The sequence below is a fragment of the Wasmannia auropunctata genome, unplaced genomic scaffold (assembly GCF_000956235.1).
Source record: "Wasmannia auropunctata unplaced genomic scaffold, wasmannia.A_1.0 LD335990.1, whole genome shotgun sequence".
In the NCBI taxonomy this organism is placed as follows: domain Eukaryota; kingdom Metazoa; phylum Arthropoda; class Insecta; order Hymenoptera; family Formicidae; genus Wasmannia; species Wasmannia auropunctata.
This window is the reverse complement of record NW_012026900.1, coordinates 177,991-205,274: the sequence shown is the minus strand read 5'-3', so window position 1 is coordinate 205,274 and position 27,284 is coordinate 177,991. Positions and strand designations below refer to the sequence as shown.

The 27,284-nt window shown below is 42.1% G+C and overlaps 1 protein-coding gene across 1 annotated transcript in view; it reads right to left on the bottom strand.

The window, feature by feature from the left end:
• Nucleotides 1-5,359, bottom strand: part of LOC105453955 (transcription factor AP-2-epsilon) — a 57,977-nt gene extending 52,618 nt beyond the window's left edge. The window contains 2 exon segments of the mRNA XM_011696254.1: nucleotides 5,011-5,244; nucleotides 5,246-5,359. Coding sequence (XP_011694556.1) covers nucleotides 5,011-5,244; nucleotides 5,246-5,359 — 348 coding nt within the window.
• Nucleotides 5,360-27,284: the final 21,925 nt, after the last annotated feature.

Here is a 27,284-nt window from a genome sequence, read left to right as displayed (position 1 = left end):
TCAAGGAAAATATAATAGATTACATATTATTGATATAAATGGATTTTACTTTGAACTTTCTTGCCTAATGATGACAATTAAAATAAACGGGACATCAAATAATCCAGAAATTCCAAATACGAAATATGTATTTATTTAATATAACGATTATTAATACTCCGATAACAACATTAATGGGATATACTATATAATTATTATATTATTATTACTAATATAATATTATAAAATTACAATAATTATAATTATAATAAAAATACAACTGAAATTTTCAATTCTTGAATTTAATTAAGCTACTGTATCTATTTTATTAATAAATCAGCTTTAATCGTTTAATTCCACTAATTCTAATGAGCAGTGTAGTTGGAATAAGCCGGTTTCAAAATTTGCCGCGCAACAACAAGAGCCAGATTATTATAGCAGATAGTGATTATTATAGCAGAAAGAGGTAAACATAACCGGGCGGGGAAACTATGCAAATCTCACAGTAATCGGTGCGTGCACAAACAGCTTATAGCCTAGGTAAAATGCAAGTGCTGATAGTTCAGCGGATCGAGGAATATAATCTCTAAATTATAACCGATAGAGATTGCGTTGCTGCAGCCGATAATTTATAAACCGATAAGATATAAAGGATAAAATCAGAACTGAGAAAATTCGTGATATTTTGCTCAAACTATATATTATAACGCATTTATGTTTTTTAATAGTCTTTGAATACCATTTAAACTTCTAATAAAAATAGATAATTTTATAGTTGCTATTTATCATTTTATAATAATATCATTATCTATCGAATATTTTTCTTGTTTTTCACTTATGGCCATTTTAAATTCTTTTTTATATTTTAATTACTTTTATATAATCTCATATAACTTTATAATTTTTACAGTTTAATATATTTTAGTAAATTTTTAATATTATATATGCGTATATTCGCATACAATAATATTTAAATATGATGCACATCTTGTATTTATCTCTCTCTCTCGTATTTTTCTAAAATTTATATTTATATCTACATAGCATAATCCTATTTTGTGTTTAAAAAGTAGTGCATATAATGCTAGATAAAAACGCTGTCACTAAAACGAATTCAGCAAAAACAAAATCATTTTAGATCTCTATATTCAACAGAGGAAATCGACGATACCTTCCCGTAACTCCGTTTAAGTTTCGCGTATAAGCTCGAGATCCGTAGATCTCGATTTACCTTCATCCATCGACACCTTCTCGCGGTCCAGCGCGGTGCCGCTTAATCTGGCCCGCGTGATCTCGCGATACGAGCTCTCGATTGCACGGTGTTACGTGCACGTAGATAGTATCACCCGGGGTGTGTGTGGATACATCTGGATATCGGGGAGGCTTTTTGCCGCGGCGCGCATCACCTTGCGTGAGCCATTAGGTCTTCACTCGCGTCGCGATACGATCTCGAACGACTCTATAGACCGCGAAAAGGCCGGACTGCTAGTCTCGTCGCTGCGCGTATTACTCGTACCTGAAGGGCACGTGTAATGCCCAGTGCGTCGTATTCCCTCGAATTTGTTAGAAACATACGAGCGTTAGAACTCTCCCGTACTTCCGTAGAGAATCGAATCCCTCGGAATTGGTCGAGGATGATGGAAATATATATGTTGCACCTTTTCGATTGACCTTTGAATACTGCCGCGAAACCGAACGCCCGCCGTAGGGCCCGGTTGTGATCTCTCCGCGCGTGACTGATGCTCGAAAACACAGATTTTTCGTTAACATTCTGGCCCGCAGCTACGCGCTTGCCGACGAAAGTTAAAAGACAAAAAGTGACGACTCACGAATTGTTCCATTATGAAAGATACGTCAGAATAATTAGGAACATATGTGATACAAAAATAAAAGAAGATAATCAAATTTATATCGATTTTTCATATATACACGGTGCGACAAATTTCCCGGAATGGCGCTATAAAAATGAAACAAATTGAGTTTTTTCAGTTTTCTCTTTTTCTTTATTCAAAATATTCTCCTGATTTAATACACTTTTTGCAACGATTCAAAAATGATTCAAATGACTACTCCAGTTCATTTTGTGGTATTGCCTCCAAAGTACGGAGTCATTTGAATCATTGTTGAATCGTTGCAAAAAGTGTATTGAATCAGGAGGAAAATATTTTGAATAAAGAAAGAGAGAAAACTGAAAAAGCTCAATTTGTTTCATTTTTATAGCACCATTATTATTTATTATTTGTCGCACTGTGTACGTTAATATAGAAAATAAACATGAACGAAATGTATGAAAAGCCAAAACTTAAGAAACGTCACTTTCGCAAAACAATCTTCCATGTTTCATTATTTATCGCTTGAATTTGTATTTATTAGTACAAGAATATTTTTTATTATACAAGTCCCATACCTGATTCATGTATGCGTGCATGCGATGTATATGTGTGTTTAAGTATGTAATTGTCACATATAACTAGTCATTTATTGACCATTAGTCTCGTGAAAGATATGTTTTTACTAATGTCACAAAATTTCCAGAAATATCATATATGCCACGCTGTAAAAATTTCATGTTCCAAGACAAGCACGTGCTTCTAATCATCAAAAAATAAAATTTATCGTTGTTAATCGTCTCGTAAATGGAAACTTTCGAAATGGTAGCTTGAAACTTTAGCATAACATTGCAAAGGATGTATACTTATATAAGGCAGTTTATTACACGCCAAAAGATATTAATCTCAATTGCGTGTGTTTGCTTTTACATACTTTGTTACCGACGCGGTCAAAATGTGTCTCGTGAAAGAGCGCTATCACTGTGAGTTGCAAGAAGAAATGGCAAAACTTGCCCCGTAATTTTTGATAATCTTTCGCATCACAAAAAACGTTGCTTCGGACGAACGTTGTGCAGATATTAAAAGACTTAAAATTTTCAGAGTAAACTTTATATATTCTAAAATGCGAGAGCGCGCAAATATTATATAATAAATCGCGTGGGCGTTTAGACATATATTATTTGTACGCAGCGCACATATGGCGTGGATATACTGACTGAAGACAAACACAACAAGGATAGGAAAGAAAGTCGAGAGTCGAAATCGCGCATTTTAAATGTCGAATATGTATTTGTCTTGTACTCGCGCTCTTAATCGGGTGTGCCGAATTCGTTGCCAAACGAATCCGCGCTCTCTTACGCCTACAAAAGTCGATGCCGCCGTAACGCGTATATACGCGCTCCCGGGATCATTGCCAAATAAACCGATACCGATCGTAACGCTGTTACACGCGAAAAGGAGGAGGGGGAGAAGGAGGAGAAATCGCGTTGATGTATGAGCATGACGTGGGAATTCTGTATCGGTGATATCGGTAACGGGCGTGTGTGATATTTTAAGCTGAACAATCCGCAAAAGCGGCAGCCCCCTTCCTTCACAAAGAGCACAGAGGAGCTCCTCCGAACTTTCCTGCTGAGATCACCGTTGATAAGATTGGAGAAAGCGTCGCTACACGCGCGCGCGCACGCACACACATACATACATATACACACGACACGTGTACAATTAATAACCAATATAAACCGGCCCCACCGCGCATGGCGAAATTGCGGCGATGGGAGATTAGGCGTAAATAATTTCGAAGAAAAATATATGTACAAGGTGTACGGTCACGGACAACGTCCCGATCAACGGTGATTAAGTTAATTTTAATGGCCGCTATATACGTGTCCGCGCAAAGTATCCGGGGAATGTGAACATATACGAGGGAATTTTATAGCGTCGATTATCAAATGCGGCGACATTGGAATCGTAATAAAATAAATGTTATATTATCATTAACGTGCGTGCGAGTCACGCGTGTGTGATGATTTCGTCACATCCCCGATTAAGTCAAACCTTAAGGTCAATTTATCTTAAACCGTTAGTACCTAAGAGATTTGTTTTCTTCAGCGAAATAAAATTTATTGGAGAGGCGGCACTGTTAAATTACGTCACGTGTATTGAGGACACGCGACGGCAGTCAAATTCAAATAAGATTTTCTGTTTTCGCTGTGATTGTGTCGTTCTTTTGGCACGGCGAACTTAACACGTTTAGAACTGTCAACATATATACTATTTCTAGTTAAATAAACTATATGTATTATATATTTTTTTGAACAAGAGATGAAGGGTAAAAGTAAATAATCAATTTTATCATTTACACAACAAGCATCACGGAAAATTTCGGGATATACCGTCATAAATTTGTTAAAAAATCAGTCATTTTGACAGGTTTAATCATTCTAAGTTAAAAAAGGGAGAAAACTGGCATAATTGCGTATAACTGTAATCGATATGACGGATGAGAATTATTGCTATATTCCTCTTCTTCTCATGTTATTGTACGAGAATTATATAAGAAATAAAAATGCGCGATGTGCGCCGCGGAGGTGTAAACTCCTGCTGCAGATGTTCCTCCTCACGCGAGATGAGTAAAGACACTTGTTGGAAATTACACGGAGCAATTGTGTCGCGGATTTGAAAGATGTGTGAATTATTTCATACGCGCGCGGTACGAGCGCGCACTCGCGCGAGAAGTGCACACGTGAGGCGGGTAAAGGGAGAAAAGAAATTAATGGCGAAATGCCCTCGAGAAAGAGCACACAATAATTACCGCCAACTTTGCATTAATATCAGTTAAAGTTTGACAGGGTACCCATTAACGTTGAATGCGCGTACGATTAAAAATACGTAACCGCCGTGTATCTGCGTAGTCGCCGTATAGGCGAAAAGGTAATTGCCGCATATATTTACGCACTTTGACCCATATTCGCGCCGCGGCGCGCTGTACGTCACGGTAACACGTAGAGAACCTTTCGCGGATTTATGCGCACATAGATGACGAAATCTTGTTTCCCCTCGTTCAATTTCGAGCGGAGTTTGCTCCAGCAAAAGGGATCGTCGTAGTTTACACGTAACACATAAGCGGCGCTTATAATCGAAGGAGGAAAGGTGTGCCCCGCGTGTGCCATCAGGAACACGATAAAACGGGGAGACGTCGCACCTCGACTTCGATGACCGTGGCCATGTCGACGTGGGGTGCGTAGCAGAACGTCAGCTTGTCGGCTGTCGGCGCCTCCGTGCGCGGCGGGAACATCCCCAGGATCTCCAGTTTGCCGGCTCCGCGGGTCAACTCCGGCGATGCACGAGGCTCGGCACACTCCGCGTGGGAATTCGCACGTCTCGGGTGCCTGCACCTCAACTCGGGTCCTTCCTCGTCGTCGTACACATGACACAGCCGCAAGCGGGATCCCGTCCGGTCGTCGTGCTGCTACACCCGCGACTTCCTCGTCGGCCGTCGCATCCGCGCGCGCGATAATACACTGCACACCACGTCGTCGGCACGGGCACATCAAGTCACACTGATGACGGAGAGCACCACCGTCTTCGCTCGCGCGCGACACTATACGAGGCGTGTATTTTCGGAATCGGACGAGAGGCCGCGGGAGAAGCGGAGAGCGGAAATAAAGAATTAGAAAAAAGTTCTTCGAGGTGGAGGAACCTTTCTTTACGCGTGGGACTTACGAAGAATTTAATGTAAATAATCCAGTAAAATTTTAGTATAGAAAACAGATAAAAACAGAGAGAGGAAGAAGAGAGATCACTTGTAAATTAAAAAAAAAATTATGACATGAGAAAACATGACGATATTACAAATAAGTCGCACGGCACTTCATTTATCGATCACTATTGCTCCTGTAGTTTACGCAATATCGCGACAGTTTCGTGGCCATGATACTCCTTCGGCCAACGTCATTTCTTATATCTTTCAGACACATATTCTCCAACTATCACACTCAAATCTATTTCGATTGTGGTCGTATTAACCGATCTGTGCCGGCGCTTTTTGCAGATAGATCGTTCGATCTGCCTCGACCTAGGACCTGCTTCTTGGGAAAACTCGTCTTCGCGCCCTCCACCCCAGGTGAAACAGCAGCTCGTTCGGAAATTTGAGGAAACGACGGACGGAGGGAGGAGGGAACTCGAAAGGGATAAACCGAGGACGGTGCGGCGTTCGGCGCGATTCTTCGACGAGGTTTCGGAGCGAAACAGCTGATCGTGGCCCCCGTGTCGCGGCCGACCGACTGAGCAACGGGGACGTCGCGTCGGCGAGACGTACGAAAGTAAAGCCTAAGAGCCCGTGGTGGCCGCGGACGAAACGGGAGGTGCTACGGTGCGCTCTTACCGAGAGCTACTACTACTACTACCACCACCGGCGATACACCACCTTAGTATTCTGCCCTACCATCCGGCCGGGTGTCCCGGCAAACGCCGGCGAAGGAGCGACGGAGGAGCGAGACAGGAGGTATACGCACCAGGGAGGAGAGAAGGTGCGCCGGTGGTGGACGGGAGCGGGAGAGAGAGAGATCTCTCGTTTGTGCACGCTTACTACTGACGACGACCGAAATTTCGCCCCAGGGTACGCGCCACCACGTGGCACCTAGACCTAGCACCGGCGACGACCCCCCACCAGCCGATGGACGATGGGACGTCCCACGATCGCGCGCGAATAGGAGTAATGGAGCGGTGCTCCGTACGACGCTCGCCGACCCTCGCCAAGCCGGCGAACGCGCGGGCCTCGTGTGCCCGCGCCTCGCGCTCGTCTGCGTACTTCTCGTAGGGATGCTGTGGCCCTCTTACCCCCTTGAGAGCGCAGAGAGAGCGAAATATTACGAATCTTAACACGGCTTACGGTGGAACTAATTCAATCGTTAAATTCTTAACAATTTTAATGATAAATTGCTGGGAAATATACGATGGAATTAATTTGTATTTAATTAGGAGAATGTATTTATGTATATTCTCTTTCGATAATAAAACTAGAAATTAAATTTTCGTTAAAGTTAATGTTAAAAAATAAGATTTTTTTTTATTTACTATCTACTTTTGATCTTTACGATTTAATCTTCGAGACACTTTAATTTTCGTCCCCTTAATTCTACATCTTTGGATATAATGATAAATATTCAGACCTATAATAATATAGTTTTTAAGATACAGAATAAGATGTGTATCTGTAATTATTGCAGTCGTTGCTATATGTATCTGTAAAGAATAAAGTAACGCGAGATTTCAGATAACTGGTTTTACTGGCCCGGCTCCGCCGTTGAAAATTAAAGGTGCTCAGAGTTACGACGAAAACCTGTCAAGGTTTGAAATCCCTGTCGTTCATATCGAGATTAGCATTGACTCGCGTTTGCTCAATTTCCGTATGCGAATACGTCGCCGCATTATTTCACGTGATGGCTCATTATTAAGACATCATTCCGAAAAGCGGTCGTCACCATAACCAGGTGCCACATTACGCAATATTGTATCAACAAGAAAATAAAGCTTACCTTGGACAACCTATAATTCGTGTCAAAATTCAGAACAGAATCCTATTTATAATTTTATATGCCGTGTAACACATTTGAGCAATCAAAAAATACACATATATATCTAGAGACATGGTAGTGGCTTGGTGTTTAACTACTAAAAAAATTATATACATATTTTATAAAATGTATACACTGAAATAGACATTTAAATATAAACATAAAATTATAAATAATATTATTGACTGACTGATACGAATTATAGATCGTTCAAGGTGGAGTTAATGCACTGACATTGGAACGGATGTAGATCATACGTCATTTCTTCTTACTTCGTCAAGCACAGAAAATTCCTGCCTGAGAATTCAAAAGGAAGCGAATACAACTAAAAAGCAAAAGTTGCGTATCGCGCGGACCGCGGACGTTACATAAGTCCTGCCTCCTGAATTGCGGTATTCCGACATTTGCAAAAATCCGCTATTTTTCTCACCGGGCGTAGTTCCACCAATACATTTGTTTATTAAATCACCTTATGCCAACAATATTAATGACACGTCGTGCGAGATAAGAAACGCAAACCTTATCCGCAGCGATCGTATGCCGCTCGTTATCGTGTAAACGTCACATTTATTAACGCGTAGCGAGAGGTTGGAATTGGAGCGGGCGCTGCCAATACCGCTGTTTATTAGATTCAAGATTAATGTTCGCCGCGTCGAACGAATTATTTAAATTGATGGCTCGCGCGAATGAACGATCGTACAACTCGGAGGCGCGCAAAAATGTCCCGTTGGCGCTCATTCACGTCTCCTCCGCGTCCGCGCGGCGTGGAGAGGAGAGGGACCTCGCGGTAGGAGTCTCGCTATTAATTTGCAAGGTGAAAACGGCCGTCAACGTTGGGGTACGGCCGGCGCGCGTACACGTTGCTCGCCGGGTCGTCGACACACTGGGCGTAATTTATGCCGGTGTAAATTCTGCAACGTAATTACGGGGCGATGCGCCATTCACACGAATGTTATACGCCGAAGTTAAACGTCCGGACGAAACGGTCGCGACGCGTTCTTTCTGCGCGAAACCCGGATGCTCTCCTCCGCCAGCGTCCCACGAGGAGAGAATATCCGCGCGAACGTGGATCCGTCGTCTCTCGCGGCCGCCGCCGACGCGCGAGGGGTGTCCGCAACAGTGTTTGTAATTCTCGAATACGTGAATCACACACCTCGAGTTAGCGATGCACGGAGAGCCCGGCTATACGCACGAATAAAGATAGACTTTCCGTATCTGCGCCCCGACAAACTCTTTCGAGACTAAATCTATATACGTTCGTCTCGCAAGCGTGATGAATGGTTCATCGTTATTTATATCTACGAAGCGGGATAATCGAGACTGATATGTAATTTCGATGATGTATCTTCTTATCGGTGCGATAGGAAAGAAATGCATCTCGTATTAATTATGACAGGCTCATACCGTTGCGTGAATCTCTTCTCCCTCCCTCCGTTCAAGTTCCATTTTTTTATAATTGAAAGATAGAAACTCGATACTTCTATCGGTAGTTAATCACCGAGCGATCGCTGATGGGTATTCGATTTGACGTACGGACGCTCTCGATTAATCACGCCTTTCGTTTCGGCGGCTAAAAAATCATGAATATAAATCAGTAAACGAAAAGAAACGCTCCTCGTGCACGGCCGAACGGCAAAACGTTGTAATATCGGATAGACTGTCAGTGCGCGCGAGTCGTGATCGAACGCACAGTGTTGTCGTTCGATACAAAAATGTTCTTCCTGGAGCACTTGGAACCAGTTTGTCCGGTGAGTTTCCGTAAGAAATTCTTTTTTTCCTCTCTCTCCCTCTCTCTCTCTCTTGATTTCATTCCGACCGATGGACTCCGGATATCGTATAAAAGCAGACGGATCGATAAATCAACCCGATCGAACAGGGTGTTTCTGGGAATCTCTCGTGATAGAAACGTAAATTCGGGACTTCTCTTAATTTTGTTCGGCTCGGCTCGAACGAACGTAACCAGTTTGCCCGGTGAGTTTCTGCAGGCACAGTAGCTGAAATAATTGTCCGGTTATTACGTGCCATTAATGACGGTTTAAATTACAAATTAGATTTTGCGGATCGTTGCGAAATAATGATATAGAATTATGACAGATCGATAACTGCAAAAGTGAGAGCATATTTGAATTTATGTAATTCGCGTAGCGTATAGCAAAATCGTAGCACAAAATTTAAATTGCCTTCTAATTAAAAAAAAATAATAAGGAATGTAAATTGTTTCAACGCATCGTGCCTCGCTTTACATCGATATTACCTACATTCTACCGTTTATAAATTTATAGGCCACCGTGCGGTTGTCGTACGCGCCGATTTTTCATCCCAGTTTTGCCGCGATAACGATCGCGGGGAGCGTTTATCCCGCTCTATCACGAAACTTTCGATAATCGCTCGCGCTCGAGGCCTTTCTCGAAGGAAATTTCTAGATGGGTGTGTTCGCGCGCGTTTCTAATCGTACGCCCTCCGAACGACAAAAGATTTCCATAGGAGAGATTTATGTCTCTCCGCAATTTTTGCACCTTCACCCGCGCTTTCCTTCCTCACCGGCGAATTAATGGCGCACTTATTGCACGTGTTAAATCGGGGATCCGAGATCCGCGCGGGTCGCGCGCTGCGCTAATTCCGAGCACGCCTCGCGTGCTAATAGGAATTTACTGAGCAAACAAAACGATATTGCACTCGATCGTTAAGTGACAGAGAGATTGTATGGTGCTTTCTACACGAGACCCGCGATGAAATGAAAATATTTCACGTGAAATCCTCCGCAAGGATATATAAATTCCAAAAGGTATGCCTTGATTAATTACTGTCAGCGAATGAAGTCGGACATCGCCGCCCAATCGAAGCCTCGATCGGGGAGAAAAGGGTCGGGACTTGGACGACGATCGGCGACCGCGCGGAGAGTACGCGCTCGCGTGTACAAGTATGAAAGACACGTGAGAGAGAAAGAAAAGGGGCAGGGAGAGAAGACGAAGAGGGAAAGAGAGAGAGAAAGAAAGAATGAGAGAGAGAGAGAGCCCTGGATGATCACGGTAGGAGAGGGAAGTCGCTAAACGGCATTCCAAGCGGACCATCCAACGCCACCCAACGGTAACCAACGCATGACGCCCTTATCTTACCACGCGTTACCGCGCTTTTCCTCGCCTCTACCTCAGTTAACGGATCGCCTACGAATGACGAGGATGGTGTCGCGAGGCTACCGCGCCGCCGAACTGTCGCTCGTACAGCATCCTATACCTTTATGACGGATATAAATGAGTAACACCTCGTGGATTTTATATCCCTTTAAACACAGGCGAAAAACTTTCCGCGTGAATTCTTTTTCTGACGCGAAACCGAAATTACTGTAGCGTCTCTCGTTAGATAAAAGGCAAGAATTTTAAACATTTCGTAAAGGAACGTGATGTCAGGAAGGGCCACGAAATTTTTGACGGTGCACGGTAATTTATTCGACAGTTAATAAGATATTTAATCGAGTCGAATTAGACTAATAATTTGGAAGGAACAGCATTCAGGAGAAAACAACACGTTCTACATTTATTTCTAATTCTCGACGCGAAACTCGTGCGAAAGATTTTTCATAAATCTATAGAAATAAAATTTTTCCTCGACTATTGCAGCTTTCTGAAATTTATGTTTTCACTTAATTGGCATTTTGATCGTCGTATTTCGATTACAGGCATATCCGTAAAGTTTCGCACGTGCACGCGCGGGCTTAGATCATTCTACGCGGTATTCAACAATGATATTCACCGTTAATTCGATGACGATGTTAATGGACAACGTCGAACGCGCTCGCGCGCGTATATGTGTGTGTGTGTCCGTTTTTTTTTTCGCGGCACGGATGTACACACGCGCGTATTAAACTCGCGTGTATGCGGCAGGAGGCAGAGGCAGGAGTCCGGTCCAGAGGGTTCAAGCTAACGGGACTAAAGTCGATTGTGATTACACCTGTGTGAGTGCTCACGCGCGCACGGACTCGCGTCTACACGTGAGACACACGTGAATCGTGAGCGAGCCTGCGAGTCTCGTCAATTCTAAAAAAAAATAAAAAAAAAATAGCTCGCTCAGAAATTCTCGACATATCTGCCGTACGCGATGTACGTACAAAATTGTTCTATTAAAAAATGTGACAAAAGTATCAAACATGCCTGTTAATTTATTGGATGTGTCGCGTTAGCAGAGAAATTATCATTAAAGTGTATAAATTAAACAATGCTAATAAAATATACTATAGGCAACTATATTTGCTTTATAATGACATGCTATTTTGCGCAATTATACCAGCTTATTGTTTCAATGACTCTCATTAATGACTTTTATAATTTTTCGGGACCGCGAAACTTCATGTGTGTAATACTTCATGCGACATGCAAAACGGTAATTACACCTTTCTGTGACGAGCACGTCAGCTTTGAGTTTCGTCGAGATGCGATTACCGAGATACGTGAGAATGCAAATTTACCGGTGCCCTGGCATTTAACAATTGGCGCGTGTAAGCGTGATATTGTAAGGCGTTTCTTAACGACTGTTGCGTCGTATAGTGATCGCTAGAAATCACGCTATAGGATTGTCGCAAGATTCAAACGCTGTCTCACTGCACCGACGTCGCAATCCGCCGATCTCGAAACGACATAGAGCCATTTGGTTAATTTTTTTCGAGGAGGGGGGGGGAGGTTAGGAGTTCGTATCTTTGGCACAAAATACACATACGAAACGATGTTAATTTCTCGCGATTATCGCTTTTGAAATGTAACTTTCGGGTACCGTTTCTTCTCAAATTCTTGTCTTAATAACGTCTCGATGAACGCGGCATGTATTACGATTGGTATCGATGCAATTTAAGTCACGGTGAAGTCACCGTGCACCTCGCCGTTTTATTTTACCACAAGAAACAGACATCGACGTTATAATATACCGCTATGAGCATTGGCAAAAACAAGACCGCTGTTACTTACAATTAGACAGACGGCAAGTCTATCGGACGCGCGTGGTCCAGTTCGATCGGTTTTATTCTGGTATTGATTCAATCTGGTATTGATTCGTAGCGCGTAGACAAGTTTTTCGACTGTTGGCGCGGTTGGTTTTGTCCGATGCTTTCATTGGCAATGTTCCTCAGAGCGATTTCTCAACCGCTAATTAGATCGTGTTATGTTAATGCGCGCTCGCCCGAACGCATAGCGCGGGGCATAGTGCGAGAAAAGAACGAGGGATAAAAGAAAGAGAAAGTGCAGTCATTTAATCTTCACCGACGGTCATCGTCGGCGATAATTGTCAACGTGATTATTTTAAGTAGTCGGTAATAATCAATCACTATAGCGACATTCGGTGGCAGAATAATTTCGGACGTTCTTAATCCTCGATTAAATTGACTTCGTTATCGTTCTTGTACATTCTTGATTTTTTGCCTTTTAACATTAATGCATAGGAAATTGCAATATGTGTAAGAGACGTTTATCTTACGCGCGAAATACAATTGTAAACGTGTGCTCAATCTTCTTATATAATCTATTATGTCTTAAGAGAGATATTTCACGGATGAGAATTTATGTACATAAATCTATAATAAGACGATCAATAAATCAATATTATAAATCAATATTACGTTTCTCCGATCATTTTCGCTCTGCGATTCAAAATATAATCGTATACAATACGTGAACAATATACGTTCACCAAGCAGTGCATGATATCTGGCTTCAATCTGCAGAAGTATAGTTTGAAGCAAGAGTCAACCGGGTAAAGTCGCATAATCCGACCGGCATCAATTAGATCGTGTTATGCTAATATCGTCTATACGTATGTACTAGCGACCAATCATATTGCAGTTACGGGATCTCGTAGGCGGCCGACTACCATAATCCGGGGTAGACGACTGCTTGGAATGAGACGAAACGAGGGAGTGAGAGTGAGCGCGTGAACGCGCGCGCGCGTGTGTGTGTGTAAGAGAGAGAGAGAGAGAGAGAGAAGAGAAGAAAAGAGAGAGAAAGAGGTGGCAGGTGCACTATGGTCTGACGATCTGTATGTAACGAGTAACATTGTTATGAGGATTAGCCTTTGAACTGAATCTCTGCCGGATATAGTTTGAAAGATATTTTATCGCCGCGAACAGACAGCTCGGATGTATTTTGATAAAGTTAATAGATATAGCAAGATATAACAGACATTAGCCAAGTCCTGTTAAATACTTGCGTAAAATTACACCTTACAGTCGCTACGTGATATTAATACATTATTAATCTAATTGTAAACAAGATAAAATGAGGAAAATTGAAAAATTGCAAGACTGATTAGAATATCGAACTTATAATTGGAATTTCCTGTTCAAAACAGATAAATTTAATCGTTCACAAATATAATAAATTATTTAAAAATAATTTACTGTCATAGCAGATATGTACCTGCTTCGAAAAATGTCTGTAAGTAATTAGCGATCCTAATTAGTAGTATCGGAGCACGCGGACAGATTACAGAAGACTTTGATTATACACCCCGTTCGTTCGTTCGCGAGGTAATTTCGTAATAATCATACGTCACTAAAACGCTAGAAGGTCTCATCTAAGCTTTTCCGAGATGCTTTCGCCGACGTCGATCTCGACTCACCGCGCGTCGAGAGAGCTATCGGCGATCAGGCCGGACGCGAGGGAACGCCACTCGCTGTCAAGATGAATATCGAAGGAGGAGCGAGGAGGAAAAAAGAAAGGACGGGCGAAAGTTCACGGCTGGCGCTTTTTCTTTTAATCGTGATAACGTTCGCGGAATACCGTTGCGAAATGCCAGCGGGACCCAGCAACGCGAGCGCATCTCGTATTTAAAGCGCGCGCGCGCCGCGCCGCGCCGCGCCGCGTACGGTCGACGTGCGAGATTAATCGCGCTCGACGATAAATTAATTCGTCCGTACTATTTATTAATTTTCCGGATATTATCGCGCGGACGATTAATTAAGTCGCAACGTGTGTATAACGCTCGAGAGGAATTTCTTTTGCACCGATAGCAGCATGCTGCAGTGATCGATGCCTTATTAATAACGATCGCGCGAAAACCCGCGTCGCCGCGTATTCACTTCCGCGGTATCGCCACACGTCAGGCAGCGGTAACATACTCGAGGAGCGTGTACATATATTGAGGGAAGAACACAGCGGAAGAAACAGGATTACATTGCGTCAAACGTCGGACTGAAGGACGTGCACGGGTCGCAGGAACTGCGTGCTAACAAAGTATGCTAATAAAGCCGATCGCGCGGCTCTGGTATATAATATCATCTCGCTCTCGTGATCACGGCGCGTCTCCGGCTTGTATCGGCGTATTCATATGTTCTATCGCGGCGCGATAGAGCGACGGGAGGCTGCGTCGGAATGCGCGAATATATAGCAGCTATAATTTGCGGACAAGAACGCGTGTCTCGAATGTAATCGTTAACATATTTCAGATCGATAATGTTGTAGCAAATTCTTTCGCGCTCTCGCGCGAATTCCCGTTACTTTATCGCGACACATTCCGGCGAGAATATACGCGAGGAGACTGTAAGCGCAAAGACAAACGGAACAATGCGCCGAAAAAGAGGATCCCTCTTCGGCGAACGACGACAATGATCGAAATTACACTCGATTCCTCGCGTCGGGATTTCGCGTCGGCGGCGTCGGCAGTGCTCGAGCCGCATTAATAATCGAATCGCTCCGAACGGCATTTTGTATGCAGCGCAGAGATATTTATTGAAACAACCTGGCGAATAATTTATGTGTCGCATCAATTAATCAAGCACGCGCGCGTCGATAGTATATCAACATATAATAAAATTTCCTCCGAATCTGATTACCCATTTCGAAGACGCATTATATAACTGTAAAAAAAATGTATCGTTTCACACGTAATGAATGATCTATATTTATATTAACACCTAGCACTTAAATGACTCTATCTCGTAGAGTCATTTAAGAAATGAAAACAAGTAGTGGAGCGTCAATATACTTTTCATGAAATTTTTTGTATTTCTTCGTGATTTTATAAAGTACTTGTTAAATATTTCTAGTTATAATCTATATATATGCCATGCGAAATTGGCAGAATAGCATACATAAATTTACACAAAACTTCTCGAATTCCTTTCTTGAAGTCCTTTCCTGCTATACAATTCATTGTTCTTATCTTCCTCTTGAAATGAATTGTATTTATTAGAAGATCTACATCGGTCGCGTTGACCGCAACGATTTTTCCTAAATTCCACATTCCGCGCATAATAATAGTCGAACATTCCGCGAAGCGCCAACGGTGTCTCGGACATGTCGGACTTTGCAATACTTACTTATAGCTAAATCGAATCGGCGGATGTACATACTCGAACGGCGGACGGTTATGGCTGCATATTCATCTGCGCGAATATTGCGGAAGTACAGCGAGTGGCGCGTATTGTTAAATCGAAGAACGGATCACGGAGTGCATCGATATTTCTTACCGCTGCCCTGCAGTCACGCTTGATTCCGTCCGTTTCGAATAATAACGCTTCTCGCCGGCGAAAAGTAATTTCGTGCTAACGTAAGAAGCACGGGGCGAGGGAAGGGAACGCGGGTAAAAAAGGCATCAGTAGGTAGTGTGAGAACACGATGAGAAATCATAGATTAGAGAGGTAATAAAAGCAGTATAAGCTTCGCGCGAACAAATTTTTATCATTATCTTATTTTATAAATCACCATAAAAACTCAATGAGAATGGCGCAACAAATTCAGAGGTACGCGTCTTCCATGCTTGCGAAGGAACGATGCCGCGAGCTTCTTCGGAAGGAAGCGAGTGAATGAAGCGAGTCGAGTCGGGTTAAAAACGAATCACTCGAATTCGATTACAGTCGAATTAGCGCGTGCGCGAGCGTTATTTCGCCGCGCGTGAAATCACACACGTTGCAGCGCCTCCGTCGGAGGCTGCAACGATCGATCGGCCGATCGATCGGTTTTGACCGATGCGGAGAACCCGCGTGTCGAAGCCGCCGCCCACTCGAACCAGGTAACAGGTTCCGCGCGTCCTGTCACATAACGTATGCGGGCAATATTTAAACATCCAAGCGTGTTTGCTGCCGAACGTGAGCGCGCGCTGATTGAACGTGCACGCGGAGGCGACGCACGAGAACACGTAGGCCTCATGTTTAAATACATGCGGCGAAACATAGGCAGCTTACCTCTACGTAACATGCCGACGGGTATAGGCCGACTTGCGCAGGTGCTTTCCAGCAAGTGCTCGCGGCGATACGTAAAGCGCGTGAGGCACCCTCAGGTGAAAGAGCACCTTTCGGAACGGGCGGGCGTGCGGGCTTCTGGCGCGGGCTTCCGCATTACGGAATGGGACAAATGCATATTCTACGATCGCGCGAATCTGTCATCAAATGTAAAAAAAATATAAAAAAAAAACAGTTCAAACAGTCTACCGTACGTTCCACGATCGATGTTGCTACCGTAAATGCAGTCCAAGCAAAGCAAGCTGCAAATGCGATTAATGTACAAACACGTATTGCTTGCGGAATAAGAATAGTAAACATATAAACTGATTTTATATATTAATACGTTGGCTGTTCTGCGAATTTTGTATATTTTACCGTGTTTTACACTACAGTAAAATTTTCATTATCGATTTAAAATTTCTATTAGACGGTGTTTATATATTTCTTGCAAGCGTTTAAAAAAATTTTGGTCAACCTAATAGGATTGACGGAATTGGTCTATCTTTTCTCCTCCTCTCCTCCTTGATTTCCAAAGTAGTCGTAAGCTAAAATTGGATTAAACGCTGAACTAAAATTTGGAAATCGTGGCGAAAGCATCAGCGTCTGTACCGCCAGACGAGTTTTACGATATACATCAAGGAACAAATCCAGCATCTCTCTTTCTCTCTCTCGTACGCGCCCTGCTCGTTGGTTTTGTAAATTTACGTGCGAGGCCCCGACGTATATTGGAGCTACTTAAATTCGCGCGGTGCGTAATACGCCGACGGGTATGTACACCGACAAGCGATGCAGGTGCCTTTCAGGCGCTTGCAGTAACGCATAAAATATATCAGCGGCGAGGCACTCCCGAAGGTGAAAGAGCATTTTTTTTTTCAGGGCAAGCGGGACACCTCTCTCGGACTTCCGTGTGAACGTGACACGCGTGTTCGTGTGCGATACACGACGTCTTATATACGGGGATCCTCTCATCCGTGGTGTTTTTAATCAGCGCGACGGAGCTAATTTTTTCTTATTCGTTTCCGTAATCCTCTTGAGGCTTTTTAACCGATAATATATCGTGCGCGCTCCGTTTTCTGTATCTCCTCGTCAAACTTGAAAAAAGCGTCGTCCCCTCGCATAGAAAATCGCAGTTAGAATTGCGCGCTTTCTGGCTTTTGTTGTACTTTCAGTGCCTTTTGCTCCGCGCTTTCTCTCCCTATCTGTGTGCAATCTCTATCTCTTCAACCGTTTTCTCTCTTCCCTCGTCGTCATGAAAAATATTGTCTTAACTGTCTGAACGGTAATTTCGTATAGGCTCTCACGAGAACCCTCTCGCGATTTATAATTCATATTACTCACACGAATCTATGAGTCATGTTCGGACGCACACATCTTCCCTGTACAATCCTCGCGATCAAAGTAGGACGTCAAAAGGTTAACGGTTGTATCCGCGTGTATATTGGACTATCAATAGGTACTCGAATTGAGGATCCGACTGAAACAATACCTGCCGTTCAAGGCTAATCTGAAGCACGAAATTGATAGCGAAATTGATTCAATGCCAACCGCGTAACAATGGCGAATAAGTCGAACGGTGAAATCGCCAAATTGTCATTAGAGAGGCATGTAGAAATTACTGATAATATTAGGATCGCAAAACTGATACAAAAGGAACAAAAAATTACTAGATATATAAGAACCGTAAAATTAATTGAAACAAAACTTTGCAATCACGCGAGGCAACAGCTCGATTGTTATAAAATATTTAACTTTAAATAAAGTTTTTGAAGCTAAATTAATATGTAAAATCACTTAATAATGAACCTTTCAAAAAATTAGATCCAGTTTTTATCATATAAAACAGTTCGCAATATATAAAATAAAAAAAGATCGGAACTTATTTTATCACGTTAAGATATCGAGTCTCATCATGGCAGTAAGAATAATCACAGCATGTGTATAACACTTGCAAATATACACGACAAGTATGAATCGCGGCTATTGATAGCGCTTGATCGAAACTTGAAACGTGATGCACGAGAGTTAATTTTTCATTAGCAATTCAAACCTCGACACAACTTTCAGCTTACACTAAAGATATTGAAGATATTATAAAACAATCACATGATATTTCGATGAGCAACGAGTTAAAATAACGCGTGACGTGGTATTTTTCGCCAAGAGAAATGCGACTTTGCAATTTCTAACTTATTTAATGTTCGCGGATTATTGTTCCGTTATTATTGTTCGCTCATTATTTGTACGCGTTGTCAGGCGCCCGTCTTTTCTTTGACGGTTCGCTACGCAGGTAATTTGGATCCAGAAAACTTAGTAATTACTATGTAAATCGGCCCTCGCTTTATTAAGGTCGTAATGTATGCGTCTTATTTCGTGCTTGTTACCGCATACCAAGCGCACATGAACGCGTCCGCGAAACTGTGCGTGTGGGTGTAATTTACAAGTTATTGGGAGTGGCCTTTTGGAATTACGGTACAGCGACGGTAAATAAAGTTAGCTGTTTGTCGAAAAATTGATGGTGTTTTGGCAAATGTGTTTGCGAACGATGGAAGATTAATGCGCTTTGCATTAAATGATTCTGACGCGAAGAGGGTACCGAGAAGATCAAATGACACTGAGGAAAGTGGTGTCGTATATGTCATATTTCTCTTCCGGCAGGCATTTAATCCGACAACCTTTTAAAGAAACATGTCGCAGATGTATCCAAGTTGATATGCGTACATGTTAAACAATACGATGATGCTATAATTTTTAATAAATTTTGACTGCGCGCAGGAATTAAATATATGATCCGCAATTACAATAATTAATTATTAGAAATAATAATTTAAATTTAATATTATTAATTATTATTAAGAAATATTATTGTTCTCATTCTTTCGTTATTTAAAATGTTCTTTTATGTGATAATAAAGAATAAAACATTTCCACTAGATAAGACTGATTCACCATAATACTTGATAATACAATATTAATTCCGTTATAAATTAAGAGTTTGCAAAGCTCTCTCATAGTAGTACAATCTTGGAATACAAAAAAATTGGGAAGACCGGATTTCGCCAAACACTGCACGTGAAGCGCTTAGGCGACAAGCGCAACGTCATCGTGGTGAAACGGCTACTTAAAACCTCATAGCAAACATAGCCTTTTTTGTTGCCGCGCCGCCCACGGAATTTTTATAAGTCAATACCACAGCGCTTTACTGCTCTTTGCCAAATATATTTAACAAAAACTCTCAAGATGTTTCAACATACATGTGGAGTGATAAAACTATACTAAAAACTTTTGACACGTACACCAAACAAGTGCTAGAACAAAGTATGCAAGTAGCAAATTCTTTCAAATGTATTACACCTACTTTAAAAAGTCGTGCAAGAAACGGTAACAATTAGAGAAGGGAAGAGATATTCTTCGCGATTTACATATCAAAGACGCAGATCGCGCGCGGTAGCCGCAGAAGTGTAATCGCTTTTGCTGTTTTACAGCCAAAAACAGCCGCGTGCGCGCGGTTTATCGCGCGCTTTAACGCGCCCCGATCTCTCGCTGTCCCATTTGAAACGGAGCCTTCACTCCCTCGTAAACACGAGTGTCAGTCGCGTGCTCTCGTTTCGCGCCGCGGAATGCAAGAAAGTACGGAGGGCTTAGCCGCGTTTCGACGAGGATGGAGGGCAAAGCGCGAATGCGCTAATAAAATGACCGCGGCGGTGGCGGTGGCGACGACGGGACCGCGAAGAAACGTAGGACTCTGGCAAGAAAAGGTTTTACGACGGCTCTTACCCACGTTTATTATCCTCCACTCGCGCATACTTCAGCGGCCGAAGTTAAATCGTCTAGTTAAAACTCCCTGCGCGCGCGCGCTCGCGCGCGGTTGCAGACCGAGCGGTTGCAACCGCTCGGCGAAACGGCGAAATATCCTTCATATATATATATATGCGCGCAAACGCGCGACGTACGGCCGCGAGAGATTCAAGTAACTCCCTAAAGATCATGCGAAGTTAAACGGGTGACCTTTTCGCAGCCACCCATCAAGCTGCCCCCTCAGGGAGGTAAAACGAAAATTCCCGCCGCTATTCCGTCGTCTCTCGGTTATACTTACTCCACGTGAGTTAACGCGAAAAGAATTTTATCAAAAACTGGATGTAGTGGAGTTCGCAGTAATCGATGCAAATCCCTCTCGTATCGATAAACATCTCGGATTATCTCTCTCTCTCGCTCTCTCTCGTTTCCCTGCAGTGAAAAAGTTCACCATTAGTCTCGACTGACTTGCATCTCCTCATCGCGAGATGTGTTTTCAAACGGGACGGATATTCCCGCGGTTACTCCGCGGCCGCTCCGCTCCGTGGACCCGCGAGCGTGGACTTGGTAATATAAGCGACAGATGCCGTATCACGGGTGTATTTTACGTTTCGTTAATGTCCGCTCAGTGCTTGTAGAAACGGCGCGCTCCGGTTTCGCCAAGCGGAACGAGATGCGCATCGCGGAATATATCGCCGCTCTTCCTCTTCATTTATCTTCGCCGCCGCCGCCGCCACCGCCGCCGCCGACGCCGCCGCTTCTTCTGCATGATCATGTGTACCTAATTCCGTCCGTAGATCCCACCGCGAACGTAATATAAGCGACACGCGCTGCAATCACCGCGTGTTTTATTGTACGTCCACGTTGCGTTTAACTGATGCTGCGGTTGCGGACCGAGCGGTCGCGGTCGTGGTCGACGAGTGTGATACCGGATGCAACGACAAGATGTAGAATGCAACCGAGTTCTTCGTACGATGGAGAGGGGGGAAACTATTGTTACATCAACGAGGGAACTGCGGATCAATATGATTTGCGTACGTGTAGTCTAGCAGCATGACGACGAGTTTGTGTTCAATAAGCTCTGAGACGAAAAAAAAGGATAAAAAGGCATTCCAAGTTTTTCACAAATTTTAAAAATCACTTTCAGCACCTATTATTATGCCTGGAAGTGAATACTATATACATATTGTATTCTCCCTGTCATCTTGAGACGTTGATTCCATGTTAAATGATTCATTTATGCATATGATAGGTGAAGAGTGCCGGTAAATAACGGATCTTTACTACTGCGCTTCATGTTATGTTTAGATTTAGATTTAAGTGCGCGGAAGCTGCAGCATTTTGGTTTAATAGATATAATCCCTGTTTATACATATACATATATATAATTGATATAATTTTTTATTTAGAATATGATTAGTATACAATTTATTTGTATATAATTAATGTAATTTTTTATTTATCTTGCTTTATTTTTTTCTTGCTTTATTAATGTAATATTTCATTTATTCATTTTCTTTATATTAACATTCTCTTATTTTACGTATACATATATGTATCATGTGCATATATTTCAAATAATAAAATGTTGATATGAGGAAATAAAATTAATGTCGAGACTTGAGAAGTTTCTCTAAAAAAAATTCTTGATACCTCTTGATTCTGAATTCTATCTGTCCCAACAATGTCCGAGGGAGAAATAACTGGCTTGCCCGGTAAGAGAAATCTTAATGCATCTCAGCATCAATGTAAGCGTTAGATTCCCCGACTTGGTTGGCATTAAGGCGACAGATCCTAATGCGTATATAGCTCGAAACCGCCGCCTCTTATCGTAGATAACCGTCCTCGTCGTATTTCAAACGCGAAGGGGATTAAAATTCATCTTGCGCTATCGAAATTCACTATCGAGAAGATAAACAAGCGGCCGACCCGCGTGTGTCTGTCCCACTGATTTTAAGAGCAAAAAGTGCGAGCGGAGCGGCCTGGGCTCCTAGCTACCGGAGCTATTCTAGCGCGCGCAACCGGTGGCGGAGATAAACCGGCGATCGTAATAATATATGACGCCGGAGTAAAACGTCTGTTACGCGGATAAATTTGCCGGCCGCGCGCGGTCGTTTGTTGGGTTCGCCGGAGGTTGCCGAGGAGCCGCGGGAGTGTGCTTGCGCGCCCCGCGCGAATGGGATTTAATCCAGATCTTTATTGCCTCGCGGCAGAAAAAGCCTTATCTCCAGAGGTGCGGGGGCGAAGAGAGATGCACCGGATGCGACAAAGAGTCGTTAAGAATGCGGCGTGTCTCTTCGTACGCCGATAGCCCCCTCCTCCCCTGCCGCCTCTACCGACCGAAACGCGCTCGATATTCCGATGATTCTTCTTTTTCTCGAGGCCGCTAAGAGGATTTGCGGGAGTCGCACCGTTCGAGAATCTCGCGAAATATTTTTAGCTAGGCGGTCAGCTGGTCGCTGTGGATTATCTCGAATCGGATATCTTGGAGTTGTTTAGTTTGCTATACTGTGCATTATTTGTGGTTGAGTGGCAGAAAATAATTTTTTATAAGACTTCAAAATTGACAAGGTAAACTCAGTTAGAGTGAAATTTGGAATTTAGTTTATGGTTAACTAAAAACACACAAAAAGCATGATTTTGCTAAAAAGTCTAAAAATTTTGATCTGAAAATTATTTTGTTGGAAACTCAAAAATGATAAGTTGTAAAACTGCTGTTTTAATAATTCAGCAATCCGTTTGAATATCCAACAAAATTATTTTGATAATCCAACAGGAATTATTTTCAGATCTGTATCAAGCAAAATTTTTAGACCTTTTTTCAACAAAATTGTTTTTTTTTTTTTCATGCATCTAATTCTTTTTCTAAAGGAATGTAAGTATCTTTTTTACACGTCGCGTACCTGCGTTTTCTTTATATATAAAAAAAAAGAATCTGCTCTTTTTCCACATATATATTACCTTATTTATATTTTGCAAATTTTGTTTTTCCATGCAAGAATACTTTCATTGCAAATATAATAGAAAACACAATAAGGCTGTGAGTTCGTTTACCAATAACGTGTCGGTGAAATATGATATGATCTTTATCGTCATCGCGAGGAGTTTCAAGCCTGCGGAAAGAATCTCTTAGTAGCGAAAACCAACCGATGATTATGCACTTTTTATTATCGCCTATACGTTATATAGTGTTTCCCCCTTAGAGCAAGTTTCCTGGTTGCCACGTGAGAAGTTGAACGCAACGCGGCAATTTCGATAATCGCCCGCAATAACCGCCGGCACACCATTCTCCTTGTATACATAAAGCTGAAATTGCGATAATTCACGCGGGGCTTTAAAAGTATTATTAAACAACCATCTCCGATCCTGCGTAGATACTCATCTATAACTTCATTGTTACCTTCGTGATGCGTATCTGCATCGGCAGAAGAGACTCTTGTAATAACTCAATCCCTCGATGGGAAAGAATTTATAAGTATGCGCGCGATACCTTTGCATAGATTTATTTTAAAAGGTCGAGATAGTTGGAAAGAATGAAATTGTATAAAAAAGACAATACTGTTTACCTTCGCTTTTATACATTATAAAGAATGTAGTCATATATTATCACGTAAATTACTATCTTTACGAGTAAGTTTAACATGAATTCCGTTGAAAAATCCAAAATTAAAATATGTATGCATTTATTAATCCAGTAAATGTAAAATTAACGGTAAAGAAAGATAATTACAAATTCACAAAAACGTCAGTAGACTGATTGGGCAACTAGTAATATTATGAATCATAGAAATGGTATAAATTTTCCGATGATAAATGCGAAAACTCTCAGGTTGAGATACACGCACCTGTGTGATGAACGAGAAAGTTTTTTATATTCGACTGAGTAATAGTGGTTCTCGGTTAAATGATTTACAAAAGAAAAAAAAGACCGTGGCGTATGTATATGACACTGCGACTACGGGATATTAATTTTGTCAGATTCGCCGTCTCTACTGCCAGTCTCGCTTCGTCGGGAACCGTGCGTGGATCGCAGCGGTGGGATGAAAAGATGAATTAACGGAGATGAAGCCTCGTGACCTTGTCTACGGTGATAGGTATGTGACGCGCCTATATAAATAAAAATTCATTACGCATAGATAAAGTCACGAGTCTCATGATTCCCGACGTTATATCATAATCGTGGATAATTCACCGCATTTTAATGCAATACTGAAATAGAACTTGTTCGCGAAATGAAAAAAAAAGTGCGACATCTTGCATTTCAAAGATCATTTTTCATTTCCATCGCAATGATACAGAAAAACACATGAAACGAACTGCAACAACATTATGCTATAAAACGGTATGTAAACGAAGTTATATAAATGGTATTTAGCCTAGCATAGGCATTATACGATGAATTATGTCGCAACAAACACCAGGAATCTCGAGACAAAGTATACAGATATTCACATCGCGCGAAAAGCGCGTAATTATGAAAAATTATGAAAAATCAAAGCTTATGGATGTTACGTCGCGATCGTAAGGGTCAGGCCGGTAAAACAAAGCTTCCTCAAGAGTTATACGTTACGTAAGCGTTACGCAACGAAGGCCGGGCAAACTGTTTTCGCCAACAAAATATCAAGGCGCGTCCGTGTCTTTTTTTCCCCTTCCCTCGAGCCGACACTGATGCTCGCCCACGAGACGCGGACGACGTCGATAACCGGAAGCCCGTAATTTCGCTGATCGATCGCCCTTTCAGCGGCGTTTCACGGTAAACCGTCTTATCCCCGGGTCAGATCGCACCGGAAATCGCACGCGCATCGGCGCGGCGGCACGCCGGATTATCACTCACCCGGGGATTTTCAAGCTTTATCTTCAACGAGTTTGCGAACAATATATCACGGGCGATGCGCGCGCGATCGTCTTGCCACCACCTATCATTATCCGCGCGCGATGCCGGGGATGATTTATCTCCCCGGTACTACCGCAGTTTAAACTACCGCGTACCTCGTGCTTGAATTTTTTCCGCAAGCAGTCATTATGCGCTGCGCGAACGAAAGTTCCGCGGCGACATTCGTCGCGCGAAACGTTTAAGATTTACGAAGATTGATCTCCGATTTTAAGTGGCTTTGAGGAAGAATGGTCGTTGGTACCCGGCGTGTATACCCACGCGGAGTACATATATAGTGTCCCAAGATCTACGATCTTAATCTTAATGGCGAACTCAGGAATTTTTCCTTAACTGAAACTGTCACGCTAATAAATTTCAAATTATAAACGTCACAAAAGCTGTAACGAATTTTCTTCGTCTTCTTCGCCCTAAAGAAGTTGATCTTGCACTTATTGTCGAAAGTACTTAGCGCGAAGTCCGAGGCACCCTATATGCGTAAATGCGTAGATATGTAATTATTGCAGGAAATTAGGACGCGCGATAATGTGAAACGTGACAAGCTGAAGATCAACGGCATGTTTATTATAATATATATTACAAGAGAATGTCCAATTTTAATTTTATAGGTTATGGACGATGTTATACGGCGTTTTCTCCTCTTAATGGAACAAGATAACGGCACTCTTCTGTGGCCATTATAATCGGTAGTTGGTAATAATATCCAGGAAATAAAAAAGTAACGGACGAGCACTTAATACTTTAAAAGGTTTGCATTAGGTTTGGACAGCGTATTTTTTGGTGATCCCGAAATAATCTTTCTCAACGAGAATTTCAACAAAATCCCCATTTTGCTCATTTTCACTATTTTTTAACATTAAAGAATTAAATATAAAATTAATATTATATAATTATTATATTAATAATTAATTTAATATATAATTAATTGTTATATTTGATTGTTTAATATTAAAAATATAAAATATTAATTAAGGTCATGATATGGTTAATATTTAATTGCATTTAGCTGAAGAACATAATAAAACTATATCATTTATAAAACTCTTCGCTATAATTTTTTATCCTTTGACATTAATTGTTTCGTATAACTATCTTTGAATTATGTTTTCAAAGAAAAATTAAATCGCATAGAGACGATTTATTGGCAATATTGTCTATTTTTCTCGAGAGCAATTTATTAAATCATTCATTAAATCACAGGGACTGCGGGATCGTGATATTAAAATAATTTAAATAATAACTTTTTATTCGTATACTGATGTCGATAATTACGTTGATTATCGCCCATTTATATTCGGTATTTGATGTACATTTACCGTTGTGATAGAAAACATCGTTATTGAAGATCGTTGTTCCTCTTTTTTCCTCCGCGGCACGATTATAAAGCGAAGCGGACAGATAAAAACGTGTAAACGTACGGTAATTGTCTTAATGTAAACACCATTACCCAACAAAACTCGAGTGAACCCCGCTGAATTATTTGCTCGAGCGTATTAATTACCGTTGCACGAGATCCCCGCGTCTTGGGGATCTCCTAGTCGCAAGGTATGAATTATTGAAATTTTATTGCGCGCGGCCTCTCCGCTTGTTCCCCTTGTTTCCCGCGAATTAAAGTGGCATCACGTTGCGAGAAGTTGCGAGGTTCGACCCATCATGAGAGAGAGTGCGCGCGCGCGCACACATACAGAAAAAGCTGCACTCGCCGCACCGTACACATCTTCGCGCTGTACTTGCGCGTCTTCGTGGTACGTGAAAGGCGCATTAGCCTCACCTTTAATCGCTCGCAAAGTCGTCGGCGAAGGCGATTACCTGCAGGCCATTAAAACTGTCATACGGGGGATCTTTCGGCGATCAATCGCGGTGTTTACTGGCCTCTTAACGAGACGGCATTATCCCCCACGTTCGGCGAGCACGAGGTTATATATATATATATATATATATACGCGATGCGCGCGACGTATCGGGGCCAATTTTAGCGCGCTGTACTTTTTCGGTGCTTTCACCTCCTACGTTTT